The sequence below is a fragment of the Primulina tabacum genome, chromosome 8, assembly GCF_025594145.1.
Source record: "Primulina tabacum isolate GXHZ01 chromosome 8, ASM2559414v2, whole genome shotgun sequence".
NCBI lineage: Eukaryota > Viridiplantae > Streptophyta > Magnoliopsida > Lamiales > Gesneriaceae > Primulina > Primulina tabacum.
In genome coordinates, this window is record NC_134557.1 from 10,348,879 (window position 1) to 10,365,550 (window position 16,672).

The following is a 16,672-nucleotide window of genomic DNA, read 5'->3' on the forward strand; positions in this document are numbered from 1 at the left end:
CATGGCTTATTACACATTTGGCGTCCACCATTTTGAAGTTTAGGAATTTGCCAACCACGAACTTCTTTATGCCTGTGTCCTCAGTTTTGTATTTATTCTCCAAGGAGTCCCAAAGTTCATTGGCAGTGGTGACAGAACAATAGACACTGTAAAGTGTGTCATCTAGGCCATTGAGTATGTAGTTTCTGCAGAGGAAGTCACTGTGATTCCAAGCGTCTAGCGCAGATCTTCGTTGTGAGTCTGTGTCATCTGCAGCAATGACAGGGGGTTCCTCCTTGAGGAAACGAGACAGGCTTAGTGTGGTAAGGTAGAAGAGCATTTTCTGTTGCCAACGTTTGAAGTCAGCACCAAAAAACTTGGGTGGCTTTTCGCCATGTGCTGTAGCAGCCGCAACGGGAGTGAATGATGTAGTCGACATATCCAGAATAACAATGATAATAAAAACTTCGTCTTGCGATTTTTAGTTGGATATTACCCTGGATATGTTGGATGTCTTGATTCACGAACAAAAGCAGCAACTTGAATCTCGAACCAACCGCAGCAACAATAAGATCAAGTCGAGGCAAGGAGGATCCTTTCTCCGCAAGACCAAATTGCTCGTATCAAAGTACTATACGTTGCAGGCAATCGTCCCCAAGATACAACGACTTCAAGTCAAAACTTTGCAGCACTACAAAGTCCTGATAGCAGCGAACAATATATATGCAAGAGCTTTCAAATGGAAAACGAAAATATGCAGCAGGAAGGTATGATAATCAGCAGAAAATTGCAAGAACAAGTGTAGTGATTTTTCCAGCAATTTTCGAAAATGATGGGAGGAATTATTTATAGATGATAACCGGATGTGTTGAAGAGTTACGTCTTTCCAGATCGGATGCATTGACGGGCCACAATTCTAGCCAGTGAACACATTGTTTGATGCAAAAGAAGCCAAGAACAGATGCTTCGAAACCAAGGGACGCTCATGCTTTTCTGAAACAGCGTAGCGCGCGCAGCCGCGCGACAACACGCGCGGCCGCGCGCAATGCACTGTCTCAAGTGCGCTGCGCACAGTAGGGCACGCGCGCCCGCGCGAGAAGCTGCGTGGCCGCGCGCCAGGCGCGCATCCGCGCGGGATGTAGCGCCCCTGCGCGCATACCTCTGCCCAAGCACATCAATTTGCGACTGAAAAATTTATTCTCCAAATAAATTTGATCCAAAAAGATTAATACTTGTCAAAGACCGCACCGCACCGCACCGACCCGAGACGAGACGAGCGAGCGTGTGTCACCGAGACGCAGCATATTAGCGTCTTCCACCTTCTAAAAACTTCTGGTACCCCTTGGAGCCCAAACCCCTATTCAAACTTGGAGTTTATAAGGAATACATCATTTGGCTATTTTCTCAATGTAGGGACAACTCCCACTCCCATTTCTATTCAACAACTATTCATTATTCATTTATTCAACAAAGATCAAATATGACCATTAGAGAGGCTATTATAAAGGAAAAAAATCTAAAAGAAGAAAAGAAATTGATCGGGAATATAAATAAGACCTGTCAACACTATAGAAGAATGCAAATTAATGTATTTAACTTGTTTCACATAGATCTTATTAAACATAGATCTTATGATACAGAACACACTAAATACATTTAATTTGTTTAAAATAAGTTAATCCAAATATTTAACAACTTATTTGAAAAATAAGACCTCATAATTTATAAGTCCTAAAATAATTTATAAGATTTAAGAGTTTATTATATATTTATATATATAGCATTTGAAAAATATAATAATATTTAAAATAATTAACTTTAATTAGTTCAATTATCACGAAATATTTTAAAATCGTTATAATTTTAAAGATCGTCTGGCATCCAAACCTTCTAAAATCGCTAGAGGGGCATTTTAGTCCTTCCATCGAACGTCATACTCGCCCAAATCCCAAAATTAAAACCCTCACTTCACCACATTTTTCTCGGTTACCCTCTAAATAAGGCTCTCTGTCACACACAGACACCAAAAATCAGTACTAAATTCAACGAAACGTCGATCCGATCGCAATTCTCGCCCCCCAATTTCGAGATCTACGCGATAAATTCTTCAATTTTGTCTATAGACATTTGTTAATTGATAGATTTGTAGGTTTTGGTGATGGCGTTGTGTATAAAGGGTGTGAACAGATCCGCATCGGCGGCGTTCGCCCCTGATGGTAGGTACATGGCAGCGGGGACGATGGCGGGGGCAGTGGATCTGCAGTTTAGCTCCTCCGCTAATCTCGATATATTCGAGCTTGATTTTGTGTCCGACGATAGGCAGCTGATCTTGGCGGGTTCCGCCCCGAGCTCGGAGCGGTTTAATCGGATTTCATGGGCGAAGGGCCCGGCGAATGCGGAGGAGTATTCTTTTGGAATCATTGCTGGTGGCCTCGTTGATGGGAACATTGGGCTCTGGAATCCTAAGGCCTTGATCTGGTAAATTTTTATTTTGCGGGATTCTTTTGACTTGTTTTTATTGTCATTTTGAGGCCCCAATTGACAGCTGCTGCTTTTGATTATTTTGTGATCGGCATTAGTTCTGAACTTTGAAGTAATTGAAATTCAACAATCAAAAGTCGGATGCCATTTTAGCTGGAATTTGTCCAATACTTCTTTCAATTCGTTTTGCTTTGCAGTGTGATTCAGTGCTTGACTCGTGTCTGTTTTCCATCGTCAACCTATTTATTCTTATAGCTGGAAATTATGTCTTGCTTATTCATCTCTCAAGTTATGTTTAAACTTGTCTTCTGAATCAAGTAATATACAGTAATAGAGATAATAATCACTATTGATTCTCATCGACATTTTGGACCTTGAGCATTTCGGTTTGATATGGTAATTCTGTTTATCATTCTATCCTGCTGCAGTCTTCAAGTTTACATTTTTTGATTTCCTGTATTTTTCAGCCCCGACAAAAGTAGAAAGGGTTCTCTTTCAAGTGAAAATGCGCTCATTGAGAATCTTTCGAGACACAAAGGACCTGTAAGCATCTTCTGTTGCTGTATTACAACTTTTCTACTAATTTAGCCATTCCATTTCGTTGCTTTCATTGAAAGATGGTTGTTTGATATAATATACTACTCAGGTTCGTGGCTTGGAGTTTAATTTTATTTCTCCCAACCTTCTCGCTTCTGGGGCTGATGAAGGTGAAATTTGTATATGGGATGTGTCGAAACCATCAGAACCAAGTTATTTTCCGCCACTCAAGGTATGGATTGATGAATGAATAAATTTAGGAATAATTTTCATGAAATTCAAATTTAGTTTTTTTAAGAACCATTGAGGTAGAAATTCATTTTGTTTGGTTCAATAATTTTCTAATGCATAAATGCCAGTAATATGATATCTGAATCTGTTTCGAATTTCACTCTGTATTTTTCAGCATTTTGTGTGCAATTAACTCTGCTAATCTGTTACCATCAATTCGTTGTGCCATTAATATCTCTAAGTGGCACCTTTCTTTTCTTTCTTCTTATTAGATCCCTCTAGTTATATACTCGTTCTTCTTCTTTTTATTTAATTGAGAGGGAGTTTATGTTCGACTCTTGACATATTATGAACGGTCTATTTTACCCACCAATTAGTTGATGCTCTGTCTTATGGAATTTGCTTATGATGGCCCTACATTTTCCCAACTATTTGTTATTTTTTTCCGTGCTCGACTTCCAACTATCAGAACTCAGACTCTTGAACTGTTTCACAGGGCAGTGGATCTGCGACACAAGGTGAAATCTCTTTTTTGTCCTGGAATAGCAAGGTCCAGCATATACTGGCCTCCACTTCATTTAATGGGACAACTGGTAAAAATATTGTTGTTTGATACGATTTTATGCAATTGAATATTTCTTACCCTTTGTGTGAGAATAATGGCATTTTCTGTATTGCAGTGGTGTGGGATCTGAAGAAGCAAAAACCAGTTATAAGGTAAGTCTTTTGCCATCAAATTTGAAGTTTTTTGTTGTTGCATATTCAACCATCGAATTTCTTTCTTATGGCTTAACTAATATATTTTAGGCCCATCTATTGCGGAAATATATGTGTTAAGGGTGTGGGTGAGTTTACCCATGAGTTTAGGGGGACACAAAAAATAAATATGGCCAAGTTGTCCGGATGTATTGGGCATTTTTTGGTTAAGAGTGTTCTAGCTTGAGCTAAGGCCGATGAAGAATCACTCTCTTGTTGAGGGTTGTCCCTTGGGGCCATAATCTTCATCTTAGAAGGTTTAGTCGATCTTTTTTTCTCTCTGTTTAATTTGATTAAGTGTGCAAGTTTTGGTCTAAACAATTAATCTGACCAGCCAGATATGAGTTGAAAACCACACATTCAGATATGAAATACGAAAATTGTGAAAAGGGTACTTTGTTCAGGAGAAGGGGAATTAATGACCCAAAAGTAGTTGCACATCATTGAGTAAAACTAAAAAAATGAATTAAAAATTGGATGTGGTAGCTGGGATTCATTCTGTCTCTATACCACGCTGAGGAAACTTATCCGTGGAGAGTTTGTGATTCCATCCAAGAGCTCTCCAGGTGAGAAGAATGTGGGCAGAATCGAGGAAACCTATGAGTACTCGAGGTGGAAAACCTATATGAGTTCAATGGTTTGAAGGGGATATAAATTTTTTATTTCATGGGATAAAAGATGCCTTGCTAAGGATGGATTTAACCAACTTCGAGATAAATAACTCCGACTGGATGGATTTCGAAGGCTGAACAGTATTCAAATCAATGCTATGCATTGAAAATAAAGTTAATAGCATTTATATGCATGGATGGGCCCACAATCCAGTGGTTTAGTTGCACGGGATCAGAAAGATGATTCCAAAAATTTCTGGAGGACTCGCCAATATCGTTGTCTTAGTGGTTGGGAACCTTCAAAACCCGTTGGCCGTTGAGCAACTCTCTTCACTATGGCAAGAGATGGGCCCAGGGGAGTTGGGTCGCCTAGGTGAAAGGTTTGCCAGAGGAGCAGTGTTTGGGGTATTTTTGAGCAGCTGCAAGAGGGTTTGCATACACGGTTCTTCGACAGTAATGCAGGCTATGGAATTGACGACGTATATAGAAGACGAGCTGAGTGAAGAAGATAAGGAGTCGGATTAAACACAGTATGCTACTAACGTGTAACCCAGTCTGATTTGAAGGATAAGGGCTGAATCATGATGACAATCATGCATGAGGGAAAATTGCTCTGCTCTGTCTTTGAGGTTGTCAGGGGTTGTAGTTTTTCCGTTGGTCAAGTTCGAAGTTTATAAGGGGCCAGTGAACAACATACAAAGATGTTTGTGACGTCACTTGTCAACAATTTGGCGCTGACTGGTAGAAGGAATTTTGTTTTCAGTATCGCCAACCCTGTAACCCTTAAAACATCAATGCCCGAGCAAATCACTAAGAATTGTGGTTTCAGCTGAGGATAAGAATGTGACAACAAAGGAGCACCACCACCTGGGAATCAAATTCAGAGAGAGCCATTGGCTGAGTGCATAGTTGTTGAGGCGAGAGGCGCCACCAGGCGCGGGCCCCATGCGCAACAATTTACAAAGGCGAGCCTAGGTGCGCGCCTGGGCTCGACTTGGAAGGCGCGCTTGAGATTGCTTTTTTTTTTTTAAAAAAAATCTGTAATAGAGAAATTGCATTTTGAAAATGCAACTTCTCTGTTTTTTTAATATTAACTTAAAATGTAAAAGGCCTAGCCCAACCCCAAACCCTAGGAGCCTAGTTAACAAATTAAATAAGCGACAAGAGCTGTGCAGACTGCAACAGAATTACAGCCAACAACGTGACGACAGTTTGATGATTGAAGAATTTTAATCGTGTTACTTATTATTATGAACTTATTAATTATTTGCGACTTAATTATTTCATATTTTAATATATTATTCTAAGATAAATATTTTTTTTTAAAATTAAAAACATGCGCCTTGCTTCGGTAAGGCGCGCGCCTCGCCTTGCGCCTCAGGCTTCAGAGCCCTTGTGTGCCTCGGTGCGCCTTGCGCCCTTGACAACTATGGCCGAGTGGGAATAGTTTGAATAGCCTTGAGAATGGCTGTGATAACGGAGTCCTAAACAAATTAATCCCAATTTATTTTATGTCCATCTATTGGGGAAATATAAGAGTGCATGTGTTAGGGGTACGTTGGGGGTGGGGGAGGAAACAAAGAGAATGAATAACGGGGATTGGGCTGTGGGCATTTTGTTGTTGTTAGTTGTAGCTTGAGCTAGGGTCAAGTGAGGAATTGTTCTCTTTATAAATGTTTTCTCTCTTGTGGCCATAATATTCATTGATTGAAGGTTTGTTCGCAGTTTTGTATTCCTTTTATATTACTAGTGCTACAAATATTCGGAGGGAAATTTTCAAGAGCGAAAATTTGTGGCTATAACGCTATTCACCCTCTTTCTGATTATATATGCCTGTCTCTCAGTTTCTCAGATTCTGTTAGACGAAGGTGCTCCGTGATGCAGTGGAATCCCGATGTTGCTACTCAGCTCATTGTTGCTTCAGATGAAGATAGTTCACCGACTCTTAGGGTAATGCTTTTAGTTTATCTTCTTGGTATGAATGTTTCCATCTCAAACTGCTCAAAATTTTAACATTGTAAATAGCAACTGTTTGTATCAGCTTTGGGATATGCGGAATATAATGACTCCTGTTAAAGAGTTTGTCGGGCATACAAAAGGTATGTATTTTCTTTAGGGTTCACTTCTCGTATTTAAGAGATTTTTCAGTGTTGTAATTATCCTAATTTTCTGAGTTTCTCAGGTGGAGTGGGTCATTATTTGATTTTCATGGATTGTTGTCTTCCCTTTGGATTTTGTCTTTGTTACTTTGCATGTTATACTTTTAGGTCATATCTTCGATTTTGCATTCGTCATGCATGTGATCTGCAATTGATTATGACTGTTTAAGGCGTAATTTAACCTATAACTTATTATTTCCGTCAGGTGTGATTGCAATGTCGTGGTGCCCCATTGACAGCTCATATTTGCTTACCTGTGCTAAAGATAATCGTACTATTTGCTGGGACACTGTTTCTGGAGAGGTGAATTTGTTTTTTATTGCTTCAAGTTTTTGAGTAATTTTCTCAATACATGGAAAATTTCCCTCTGTTATTTTTTGCTTCATTCTTTGAGAGGCATTTTATCACATATCCACGTTGGTTTTGGATTGTTTTGATAGATTGTGGCTGAATTACCTGCTGGAGCCAACTGGAATTTTGATGTGCACTGGTATCCTAAGATTCCGGGGGTCGTATCAGCATCTTCATTTGATGGCAAAATTGGCATTTATAATATAGAGGTTATTTCATGCTCTATGGAATTTATTTTGGTGCCTTTTTTGACCTTTCATGGAGGATGTTTTTTTTAAGAAGTGACCGACTGGAAAGTGAATATGCGTCTTTAGTTGGTCTTCCAAATTTTTGTTGTACCTTTCAAATTCATATATTATTATTCAGTCATTTAGCAGTATAGATGTGGATATCAGGTGACATGTATATAGCTTTATGAACAGCATTACGTATAACCGGTGATTGTTTCCATAATGTATAACAATATAAAGACGGGGATAGAGGAATATCTGTAGTTATTTAAGTTTTAACTACTGCATCTTAATGGTTAATAGAATGGATCTTTCACGGGAGCTTACTCTGAATGTGCAAACGATTGAATTTGTGCCATGTTATTTGAACCATGAATTTTCACTTCTTTTTTTTCTTCTGTTGGGTCTTAATTATCTTTGATCATTTCTGGATCTCTCGTTTTGCTAGTGATTCTGATTTCTTCTTACCCGCAGGGTTGTGGTCGATATAGTTTTGGAGAGAGTGACTTTGTGGCAGGTACCATACTTCATGAATAGTTACTAGATTTTGTTTTCTGACTGATCTACGTGGAAATCTTGGATTAAATATTTGTTCTGGAATAAGCTCTTAGCATCTATGAAATGCATTAATCACATTACCATACTTCTCTTTTCATTTTATGTTCCAAGACTCATGGCAGGAGATAATTGTTGGTCCCAGTGATAGGATTATGTGTGGCATCACTTCCATGTGCAGACTGAACAGTGTAAAATTATTCAATGTCCTCCTCAGCTTGTTTCCTTGCTTTCCTCCATTTGACGGAAGATATACATTTGACGGAAGATATCTAAAGTGTTTAATTTTTATTAAGTGAGAATAAACATTGCCATTTGTCACATTTTTCTTTAAATTTGCGCAATGGAATTGAATGTCCATGAAAGGAACAATATTTAGTGATTTTTTTGTGGTGCCGTGGATTTCATCGCTTAAGGCTTGTTACACTTGTCTGATAATGACGACTATTTGTGATTTTTAGGATTGTTTGAGAGTTTCCTGCATTTAGTTCAAGGGGCAATGAAATCGTCTAAGACTACACAATCTGAGAGAAAAGTAAAAATAAATGTAACAATCAACACCTGCGACTTGACCAAGCTGAGGGTTCGATGTTTTCTTGCATTATTGGGTCCTTGCTATTTAAAAGTCCTGGCGGAAAATACTAGTTTCCTTATATTTCTGCATTTATTGATCTATCATGTGCATTCCAATGTTAGTTCTGATATTTATTGTTGTTTCCATGTCATTCTTCCTACTGTTTTGGTTATCATAGTTTAAGGTTTTGGGAATTCTTATACATTCATGTTTTGCTCAGCACCTATGAGGGCTCCAAAGTGGTACAAGAGTAAGGCTGGAGTATCTTTTGGTTTTGGAGGCAAGCTTGTTTCATTCCACTCTATGGAAACTTCAAATCGATCTTCAGAGGTATGCTGAGGGAGTCTTAAATCTTTGTTTTTTAGCGGCCTTGTTTGGAATTGTGCTATGATGGAATTTTCACTGACAATAGAACAACATTTCTGCTTTTCAGGTTTATTTGTCCAACTTAGTTACAGAACATGCTTTGGTGAGTCGATCTTCTGAATTTGAAGCTGCAATAAGAAATGGAGACAGATCAGCTCTAAAACTTTTATGTGACAGGAAATCTCAAGAATCTGAGTATGTTTTTAATGTTCCAGATTTGTTGCTTTAAATTTTTCGAAATTATGATTCTTCTTGCTGCCTCAAACTGGCCTTTATTCCATTATTCCTGCTCAGATCTGAGGAGGATCGGGAAATATGGGGCTTTATGAAGGTTATGTTCACTGAGGATGGGACGGCAAGGTCGAAGCTACTTTCTCATCTTGGTTTTAGTCGTCCCTCTGAAGCAAGTGATGCTGTACAAAATGATGTCTCCGAGCAAGTGGATTCTCTTCGCATTGATGATGGTATGCCAGATCAAGGAGGAGTTTTGGGGAACAAAGACTCTTTGTTAACATCGACTGAAAATGAGGAAGATTTCTTTAACAATCTTGCTAGTCCTAAAACAGATACGCCTTCCTCAACTAATAAGAAAGAATTTATCATTGAAGAACCAGTAAAGGAATCCAAACAAGAAATGGACAAACAAAGTGAGAGTTTTGACCCATCATTTGATGATACTGTTCAACGTGCTTTGATTGTTGGGGACTACAAGGGAGCAGTTGCACAATGCATCTCTGCAAATAGGTTAGCAGATGCTTTGGTCATTGCTCATGTTGGTGGTGGTTCTTTGTGGGAGCGCACACGGGGTCAGTTCCTTAAGAATAGTCATTCTCCATACCTGAAGGTGGTAAAACATCATTTTTTGGATTGTTCAGGTGATGAGTTAATTACTTGTTGCTGATCGTCGTATTGGGTTTTCTATTCTCTTTGTATCTTAGGTTGTTTCAGCCATGGTAAACAATGACCTGATGAGCATAGCTAATACAAGGCCCCTAAAATCATGGAAGGAAACTCTCGCGCTCTTTTGTACTGTAAGTGCGTTCTCCTGGCAAAAACAAGTGGTGTATGCAATACTTTGAAATATAATCACATCCGATATAGATTGATCATACTTGATTTTTTAATTAGCCAGAGGCTTCGAATTTGATAAGCTTTACTTACTGCCACATTGTGTATACTATGTGCACGCATCATTGACCCGATATATGATGTTTCTTGATATCTTACCTTTTAAATCACAAGACACACTGTCAATTTCTTGTTGTAAAGTAAATTTTTGTACCCTGTACGTAGAGACGTTGCTAAATATATCCCTATACACAGGCATATATTGTTAGATGATCTTGGGTTTGTATTTATGAACATGGACGTCTGTTCATGCTATGACACAAATTTCTATTTCAAAAATAATTTTGAAAAATTTTGATGTAGTGGTCATGACCGAAAAAAAGATAAGAGATTTTGGGTTTTGTCTTCATGCTGGCCTTTGAGCCTTTGAAACTTGTGCCAATCTGCCAGATTTTGCAATGTATAAATGATTCATGTGAAGAGGGGTTGTGGAGTCGATCAAATATTCTGTCTTGTAATGTCATGTCTCTTAACTTATTCGCAGTGGTCGAAATAACTGTCTTTTACTGCCAATAATTTCCAATTTTACTCATTACTTGGGGACTTCTGATATTTGAGAGACCAAATTTTGATTATGTCCCCAGTCATAGGGATGGATGAATGTGATGCACTTTCTTTTATATCATTATTACATCATGAATAGAGTGGATCACATGATTTGATATCTTTATGTTTGATAATAATTTGTTATCTATTTATGATTATCTAATAGCGTGCTTGGGATTTGTGTCCATCCAGTTTGCACAAACAGACGAGTGGACTATATTATGTGACACTCTTGCTGCAAGACTCGTGGCTGCCGGTGATACATCTGCCGCAACACTTTGCTATATATGTGCTGGAAATATCGACAAAGCAGTGGAAATGTGGTCAAAGAATTTGACAACAGAGCACGATGGAAAACTTTATGTAGACCGTCTTCAGGTAAGTGCATTCATTAGATGTTGTTATATGGCTGTTTTTGTAGATGTTATATTGACATACATCTAATGTTTCTATTCTAAAGGATTTAATGGAGAAGACTATTGTCTTTGCTTTGGCCTCTGGACATAAACAATTCAGTGCTTCATTGTGTAAGCTAGTCGAGAAGTATGCTGAAATATTAGCAAGTCAGGGGCTTTTAAGTACAGCAATGGAATACTTGAATCTTCTGGGGACTGAAGAACTATCTACTGAACTTATGATCTTACGTGATCGTATTACCCTTTCAACCGAGCCAGGTAAGCCTCTAATCCATGTCTTTTGCCACACACGTCTTTTTTGAGCCCAACATGGTTTAGTTTGGTGGTTGGTTGTGAACAAAATGCTGAAGATATTTAGGATATGCTTCCCATATGCCATAGGTGGTTTGATGGTTTGAGAGGAGAGAGCAGTTAAAATTTGTTGAAAACCTGCATTGTTAGCAACGTAGATGGATGGAATTCAGCATCATGTGCGAGCTGGTATATCATAATTGAATTTTCGAAGTCACCCTACTTGGGAATTATGAAGTATGTGCAAACTATGATTAAGCAATTCTGAAAGCCATATATATCTAGCTTTTCTTGTAAAAGTTAAATAAACAAGAGTGTATATACTGTATCTGACATCCCTATGTACAGTGGGAAGAAATTAATTTACAAGGTATATCTGTTTGACTTATTAGTCCATCTAGATGCCTGCGTCCTGAAGGACACATTTTTTTCCACATACCAGGGGTTGTTTTGAGAGTCGCAATTTATCTCGGGAAGCAGATGTGTTATACCATGGAATTTCCTACTGATAAACGGAAAGAACAGGAAACTATATTTTTGGTTCTCTGATTTCTGCTATCACCTCGTAGTTACTTGTAGACTCCTGTTTAAACTATATCTGTCATTTAGATAAAACTTATTTTGTAGGTTTTTCTTTGTATTTGGTGCTATCAACAAGGAGGACATGGTCTTGTTAATATACTTGTTGCAATGATTTACTCAGTGAAGTTTAAGTCTCTTTGGCTAAGCTCATCTTTGAATTTGGATCATTTGATTTGATATTACAGAAAAAGAAAGCGATAAGACAGTGACTTATGAGAACACACAATTACAAACGGGAACAGCATTTAGTGCTGATCAATCAAGTTATGGTGATGCCTCTCAACTTTATTATCAGGTGTGCTTCCTGTTCACTTCTCTGAAATGTTTCTGGTTTTATTTAATTTTTTAAATGTATTTTTAATTTTTATCTCCCTCAGGATGCAGCACAATCACAGATCCAACCAACTATCCCGAGCAGTCCGTATGTTGAAAATTATCAGCAGCAACCTAATATTTCATTTGCGAGTGGGTACAGTGCTCCTCTCACATATCAGCCAATGCCTCAGCCTAATATACCACGTCCAAACATATTTGTTCCTTCTGAAGCAACTCCACCTCAGATGGTAACAGTGTCATTTTTTTTAATGATTTTTTACCATTTGAAATTGCATTGAAATGCTAGTTTAGGCTATTGTGGCATAAGGAGATTCTTAATTCCATGTGTGCGTGTGTTTTGTTAACCACCTTGCAGGGAAACTTTCCTCCACCTCCTGTTAATACTCAGCCAGCCGCGACATTTGTTCCTACAAACCCACCTCTATTAAAGAATGCAACGCAATATCAGCAGCCATCATCTTTGGGTTCCCAGTTATATCCAGTATGCTGTTACACTGTTACTTTTTCTCCCTTCTCAAATTTCACCTTCTCTCATAAGCTGCCTTACATGTTTTACGCAGGGGGCTGCTAACCCTAGTTATCAAGCCGGTCCTCCGGGTGTTGCTCCATATGTTGGTAACATATCTCAAGTAGGACCAGTGCCGGGGCAAAATATGCCCCAAGTCATGGCCCCAACTCCACCATCTAGAGGTTTCATCCCTCTGAATAATTCAGTGGTTCAAAGACCTGGGATGCAACCTCTGAGTCCTACTCAGCCTGCTTCAGTGCAGCCACCGGTCACTCCTGCTGCTCCTCCACCAACTGTGCAGACAGTTGATACTTCGAATGTGCCTGGTAAATTTTTCTCCAGTTTTATGGTAGGGATTGCATGAACAGTTAATCAATGAGCTATGGCAAGCAGTGGTTTTTATTAATAATTATTAACCATGTTTTGACAAAAAGCTGAATATAAAGATGAAAAGATGGAGTAGAAGATAAATTTTACCATTCTCTGAAATACTTTGTTCATTTCGCACTGTAGGGAGTGGGGGTAAATATAAGTTTCATTTCTCAATTGTGATTACAAATCCACGTGGATGGACTACTATTTTGGTTAGTAAGCTACTTTTAAGATGCTATATGGGATCACTTGGTTTAGAAAATTGAAATTTTCACTTAGGTTACGCTTGGATCGAGGGATTTGATTTGGGGAAAGATTTGAGGTAACTAACATCCATCTTTTTGGTGTATTTGAAATTTAGCACAATTATTATTGAAATATCATAACTTGATATGGGATGAATTGAAATATCAATTCAAAAAAGTCACGTAATTTAAAATTAATGAAATCCATCAAATTAATCAAGTCGAACATGTTCTTAGTTTTCTCAATGACAAAGATGAAAGAATGAACGATTTAGTCTGAGATTTAGACTTCTTAGACGTGTACAACAGAAGCCCACAATTCAAGGAATCATCAGTAAACTCGAAACAGCAAAAACACATCAGAAAATCGCTCTCAAAACTGCATCTGGCAAAATATAAGTCCATTGTAAGTGGGGAAATACCAGCTAAAATAGTAGGAAAATCAGGTATAAACCAGAAGAACAGATGCCAGAACCAGTCCAAGCAAATAACGTCATAAGAGCTGCTTCTAATTGTGAATGGGGAAAACCAGTAATACGCAATAAATACACAATGGGAAAATTTACTCATGCTTCAGACAATAATCCAGTGAAAATTAGATTAAGAGAACAAAATCGAACCATTAGAGAACAAGAACTACAGCAGTGTGTGAAAGAGCTTCTCATTTATAGAGAGAAGTGAGTACATTTCTCTTTAAGCTACGAGTGTTTTCGTTTTTGTATTGTTTATGCTTAATCATTGTTTCACAATAATATGTTTTTTAACCATGTGGCTTAGCTTGGTAAGCCAATCGTTTCTGGGGATTTTCGTTGTGCCATTTTGGAAGAGACTGATACTTCTTTTGAAGATTTGGTCTAAAAATAGCTTCTGTTGCTTGGCCAGAATTAGGATGTACATAGTTTTCCTGAATTTCAGATCTTCTGTTGAACAAATGCATTTTATTTCATATTCTATGCATGTGGTTGGATGACAACTTGTATAAATCCCTTTCAAGATACCGTTTAACAGGAGATCTTGATTAGTCTTAGTCTCACTGGGCCAGTGGTTCTGAAATTTTTTAATTCAGAGCAATTTAATTTATTTTTTGTACCTGCTACAGCACAACAGAAAGCTGCTATCTCAACTTTAACTAGACTGTTTAACGAGACTTCTGAAGCGTTGGGAGGATCAAGAGCAAATCCGGCCAAGAAACGGGAAATAGAGGACAACTCAAAGAAGTTAGGAGCCTTGTTTGCAAAGCTCAATAGTGGAGATATATCAAAAAACGCCGCTGAGAAGCTTGTGCATCTCTGTCAGGCATTGGACAAAGGCGATTTCAGCACTGCTCTTCAAATCCAGGTATCCACAAATCTCAATTATTTTCATAGCCGTGCTCTTCTTAAACGTCTGATTGTTACGAGCTACATGCTAATTGTCAACAATGAAACAATAGGTTCAACTCACAACAAGTGATTGGGACGAGTGCAATTTCTGGTTGGCAACGCTCAAAAGAATGATCAAAACAAGACAGAGCTTGAGATAAGTTATATCGTAGCATCTCCACTCCCGCGATTCCTCAGCTTGTGGTTGTCATCGAATTTTAGTCGTTTAATCATGTTTTCTGTCATCTGTACTCTCAGAATTTAAGACTCTCAATAGACGGAGGAGATTTTTGCTTTGATTTCACTGGGATTATTTAGACAAAAATAAAATGATTTGGGATTCTTCAATTGAAGCAAGTAAAGATAGTTTTGGACAATGGAAGTTTTTGACCATTGTTTATGACATTACGTACATTAGACATCAGCTGTCTATATGTATGTGCAATTTTATTTTTAGATTGCAGCCTTCTTTTTATATATTTATTTTGGCACTAGATCATACTTAGCCAATGGTTGGATTTGTTAACAATATTCGTAATTTTTTATACTTTGAAGTACTTCAAGAACGCATTTTCGCATCATAAAAATAAAATCTTGTTGACCAATATAAAATTCTAGAGTAGGTCTATTGTGAGACGGTCTCACAAATTTTTATCTATGAGACGGGTTAACACTATCGATATTTACAATAAAAAGTAATATTTTTAGCATATTTTTTCATGGATGATCCAAATAAGAGATTCATATCACAGAATACGACTTGTGAGATTGTATCACACAAGTTTTTGTCAAAATTCTATACCGACTTCCTAAAATGCTTCCGTGTCTCCTGCGTATTTTTCTGCGGTATTATATGTGTTTTTTTCTCCATCTAAATCCACATATTTAATTTAAATATTTTTCGACTCTTTAACTTTCACCACTTTTATAATATAATAATGAAATCATTTTAAGCTTTAAGATATTTTGTAAATCATCACTAGTTTTTTGTATTGTATGATGTGTACGATAGAAAATTTACCTATTAGGTATCGTTTAGTTCATGTTATGAGATATATAATATGGAGATAAGTAATATTTTGTAATAATAAAATAAATAAAAAATGATAGTTAATATAGTATGTGATTTAATTGATTTGATTAATTAAATTTGAGATAATATGATATTACCATTTTGTCATTGTTGAAAATATTAATAGAATATTAATATTATTTATTAAGGGTAATATCGTAATTTTATATTATTGATTTGATTGATGTGAGTTAAGTTATTACGAATTTGATTGATATGAAATAAATAATTCATAATTTGATTGATCGAGATAAATAATACTTGTACAAAACAAGTGATATGATAGAACTATTTATATTAGTACTTACAAGTACTTGAACCAAACAATATCTTAAAGAATTAAAGTAAATATTCATTATATTTCTCAATTCACTTCATGAAATTTTTAGAAGACAATGATATATGAAAATAAAAGCAAACATCAAGTCAAACTCTGTGCTGCGAATTATATATATATATATATATCTCAAGATAGAAGCGAAGTCTAATACATAATGGTCATTGGTCAAAAAAGTAGTCGAGCAGTGGAGTTTTTGGAATTTGTAGATTATTTAAGATACTTTCTCAGGAAAAAACAAATTAAGATGCTCCAACAAAAGCTTGTATTATATTATTTATTTCTTTATAATATAAATTCAAAACTGAAAATAAAATTTATAAATAATTTATTATAAAAGATTTCTTTAACATTAGACGTATAATAGACTATAAGTATGGAAATACATATTTTATTGGTAAGCTAAACAGATTCACCAGAAAAATCTTGAAAAAAAAAAAAATCTTCATTCTCGTCCTTGTTATCTTTGACTATAAACCTATCGACAAGTTTCGCAGTGTTTTTTCTCAATATTTAAGGACTAAATGTCACGAAATTTAAATATTTGAAGGGTAAAAAAAATAGAGTAGGTCTCTTGTGAGACGATTTTACGAATCTTTATATGTGAGACGGGTTAACCCTACCGATATTCACAACAAAAAGTAATAC

The 16,672-nt window shown here is 36.9% G+C and overlaps 1 protein-coding gene across 1 annotated transcript; it reads left to right on the forward strand.

The window, feature by feature from the left end:
• The first annotated feature begins 1,955 nt into the window (after positions 1-1,955).
• Positions 1,956-14,963, forward strand: LOC142553707 (protein transport protein SEC31 homolog B). The gene is made up of 22 exons (XM_075664156.1): positions 1,956-2,457; positions 2,928-3,003; positions 3,107-3,229; positions 3,725-3,821; positions 3,909-3,945; positions 6,440-6,545; positions 6,637-6,694; positions 6,960-7,057; positions 7,195-7,314; positions 7,810-7,852; positions 8,685-8,794; positions 8,898-9,025; positions 9,125-9,674; positions 9,769-9,861; positions 10,697-10,882; positions 10,965-11,178; positions 11,979-12,088; positions 12,171-12,356; positions 12,485-12,610; positions 12,690-12,963; positions 14,354-14,592; positions 14,687-14,963. Exons 1-22 carry the CDS (start codon positions 2,138-2,140, stop codon positions 14,774-14,776), a joined length of 3,384 nt encoding a protein of 1,127 aa, XP_075520271.1. The 5' UTR covers positions 1,956-2,137; the 3' UTR covers positions 14,777-14,963.
• The last annotated feature ends 1,709 nt before the right edge of the window (positions 14,964-16,672 follow it).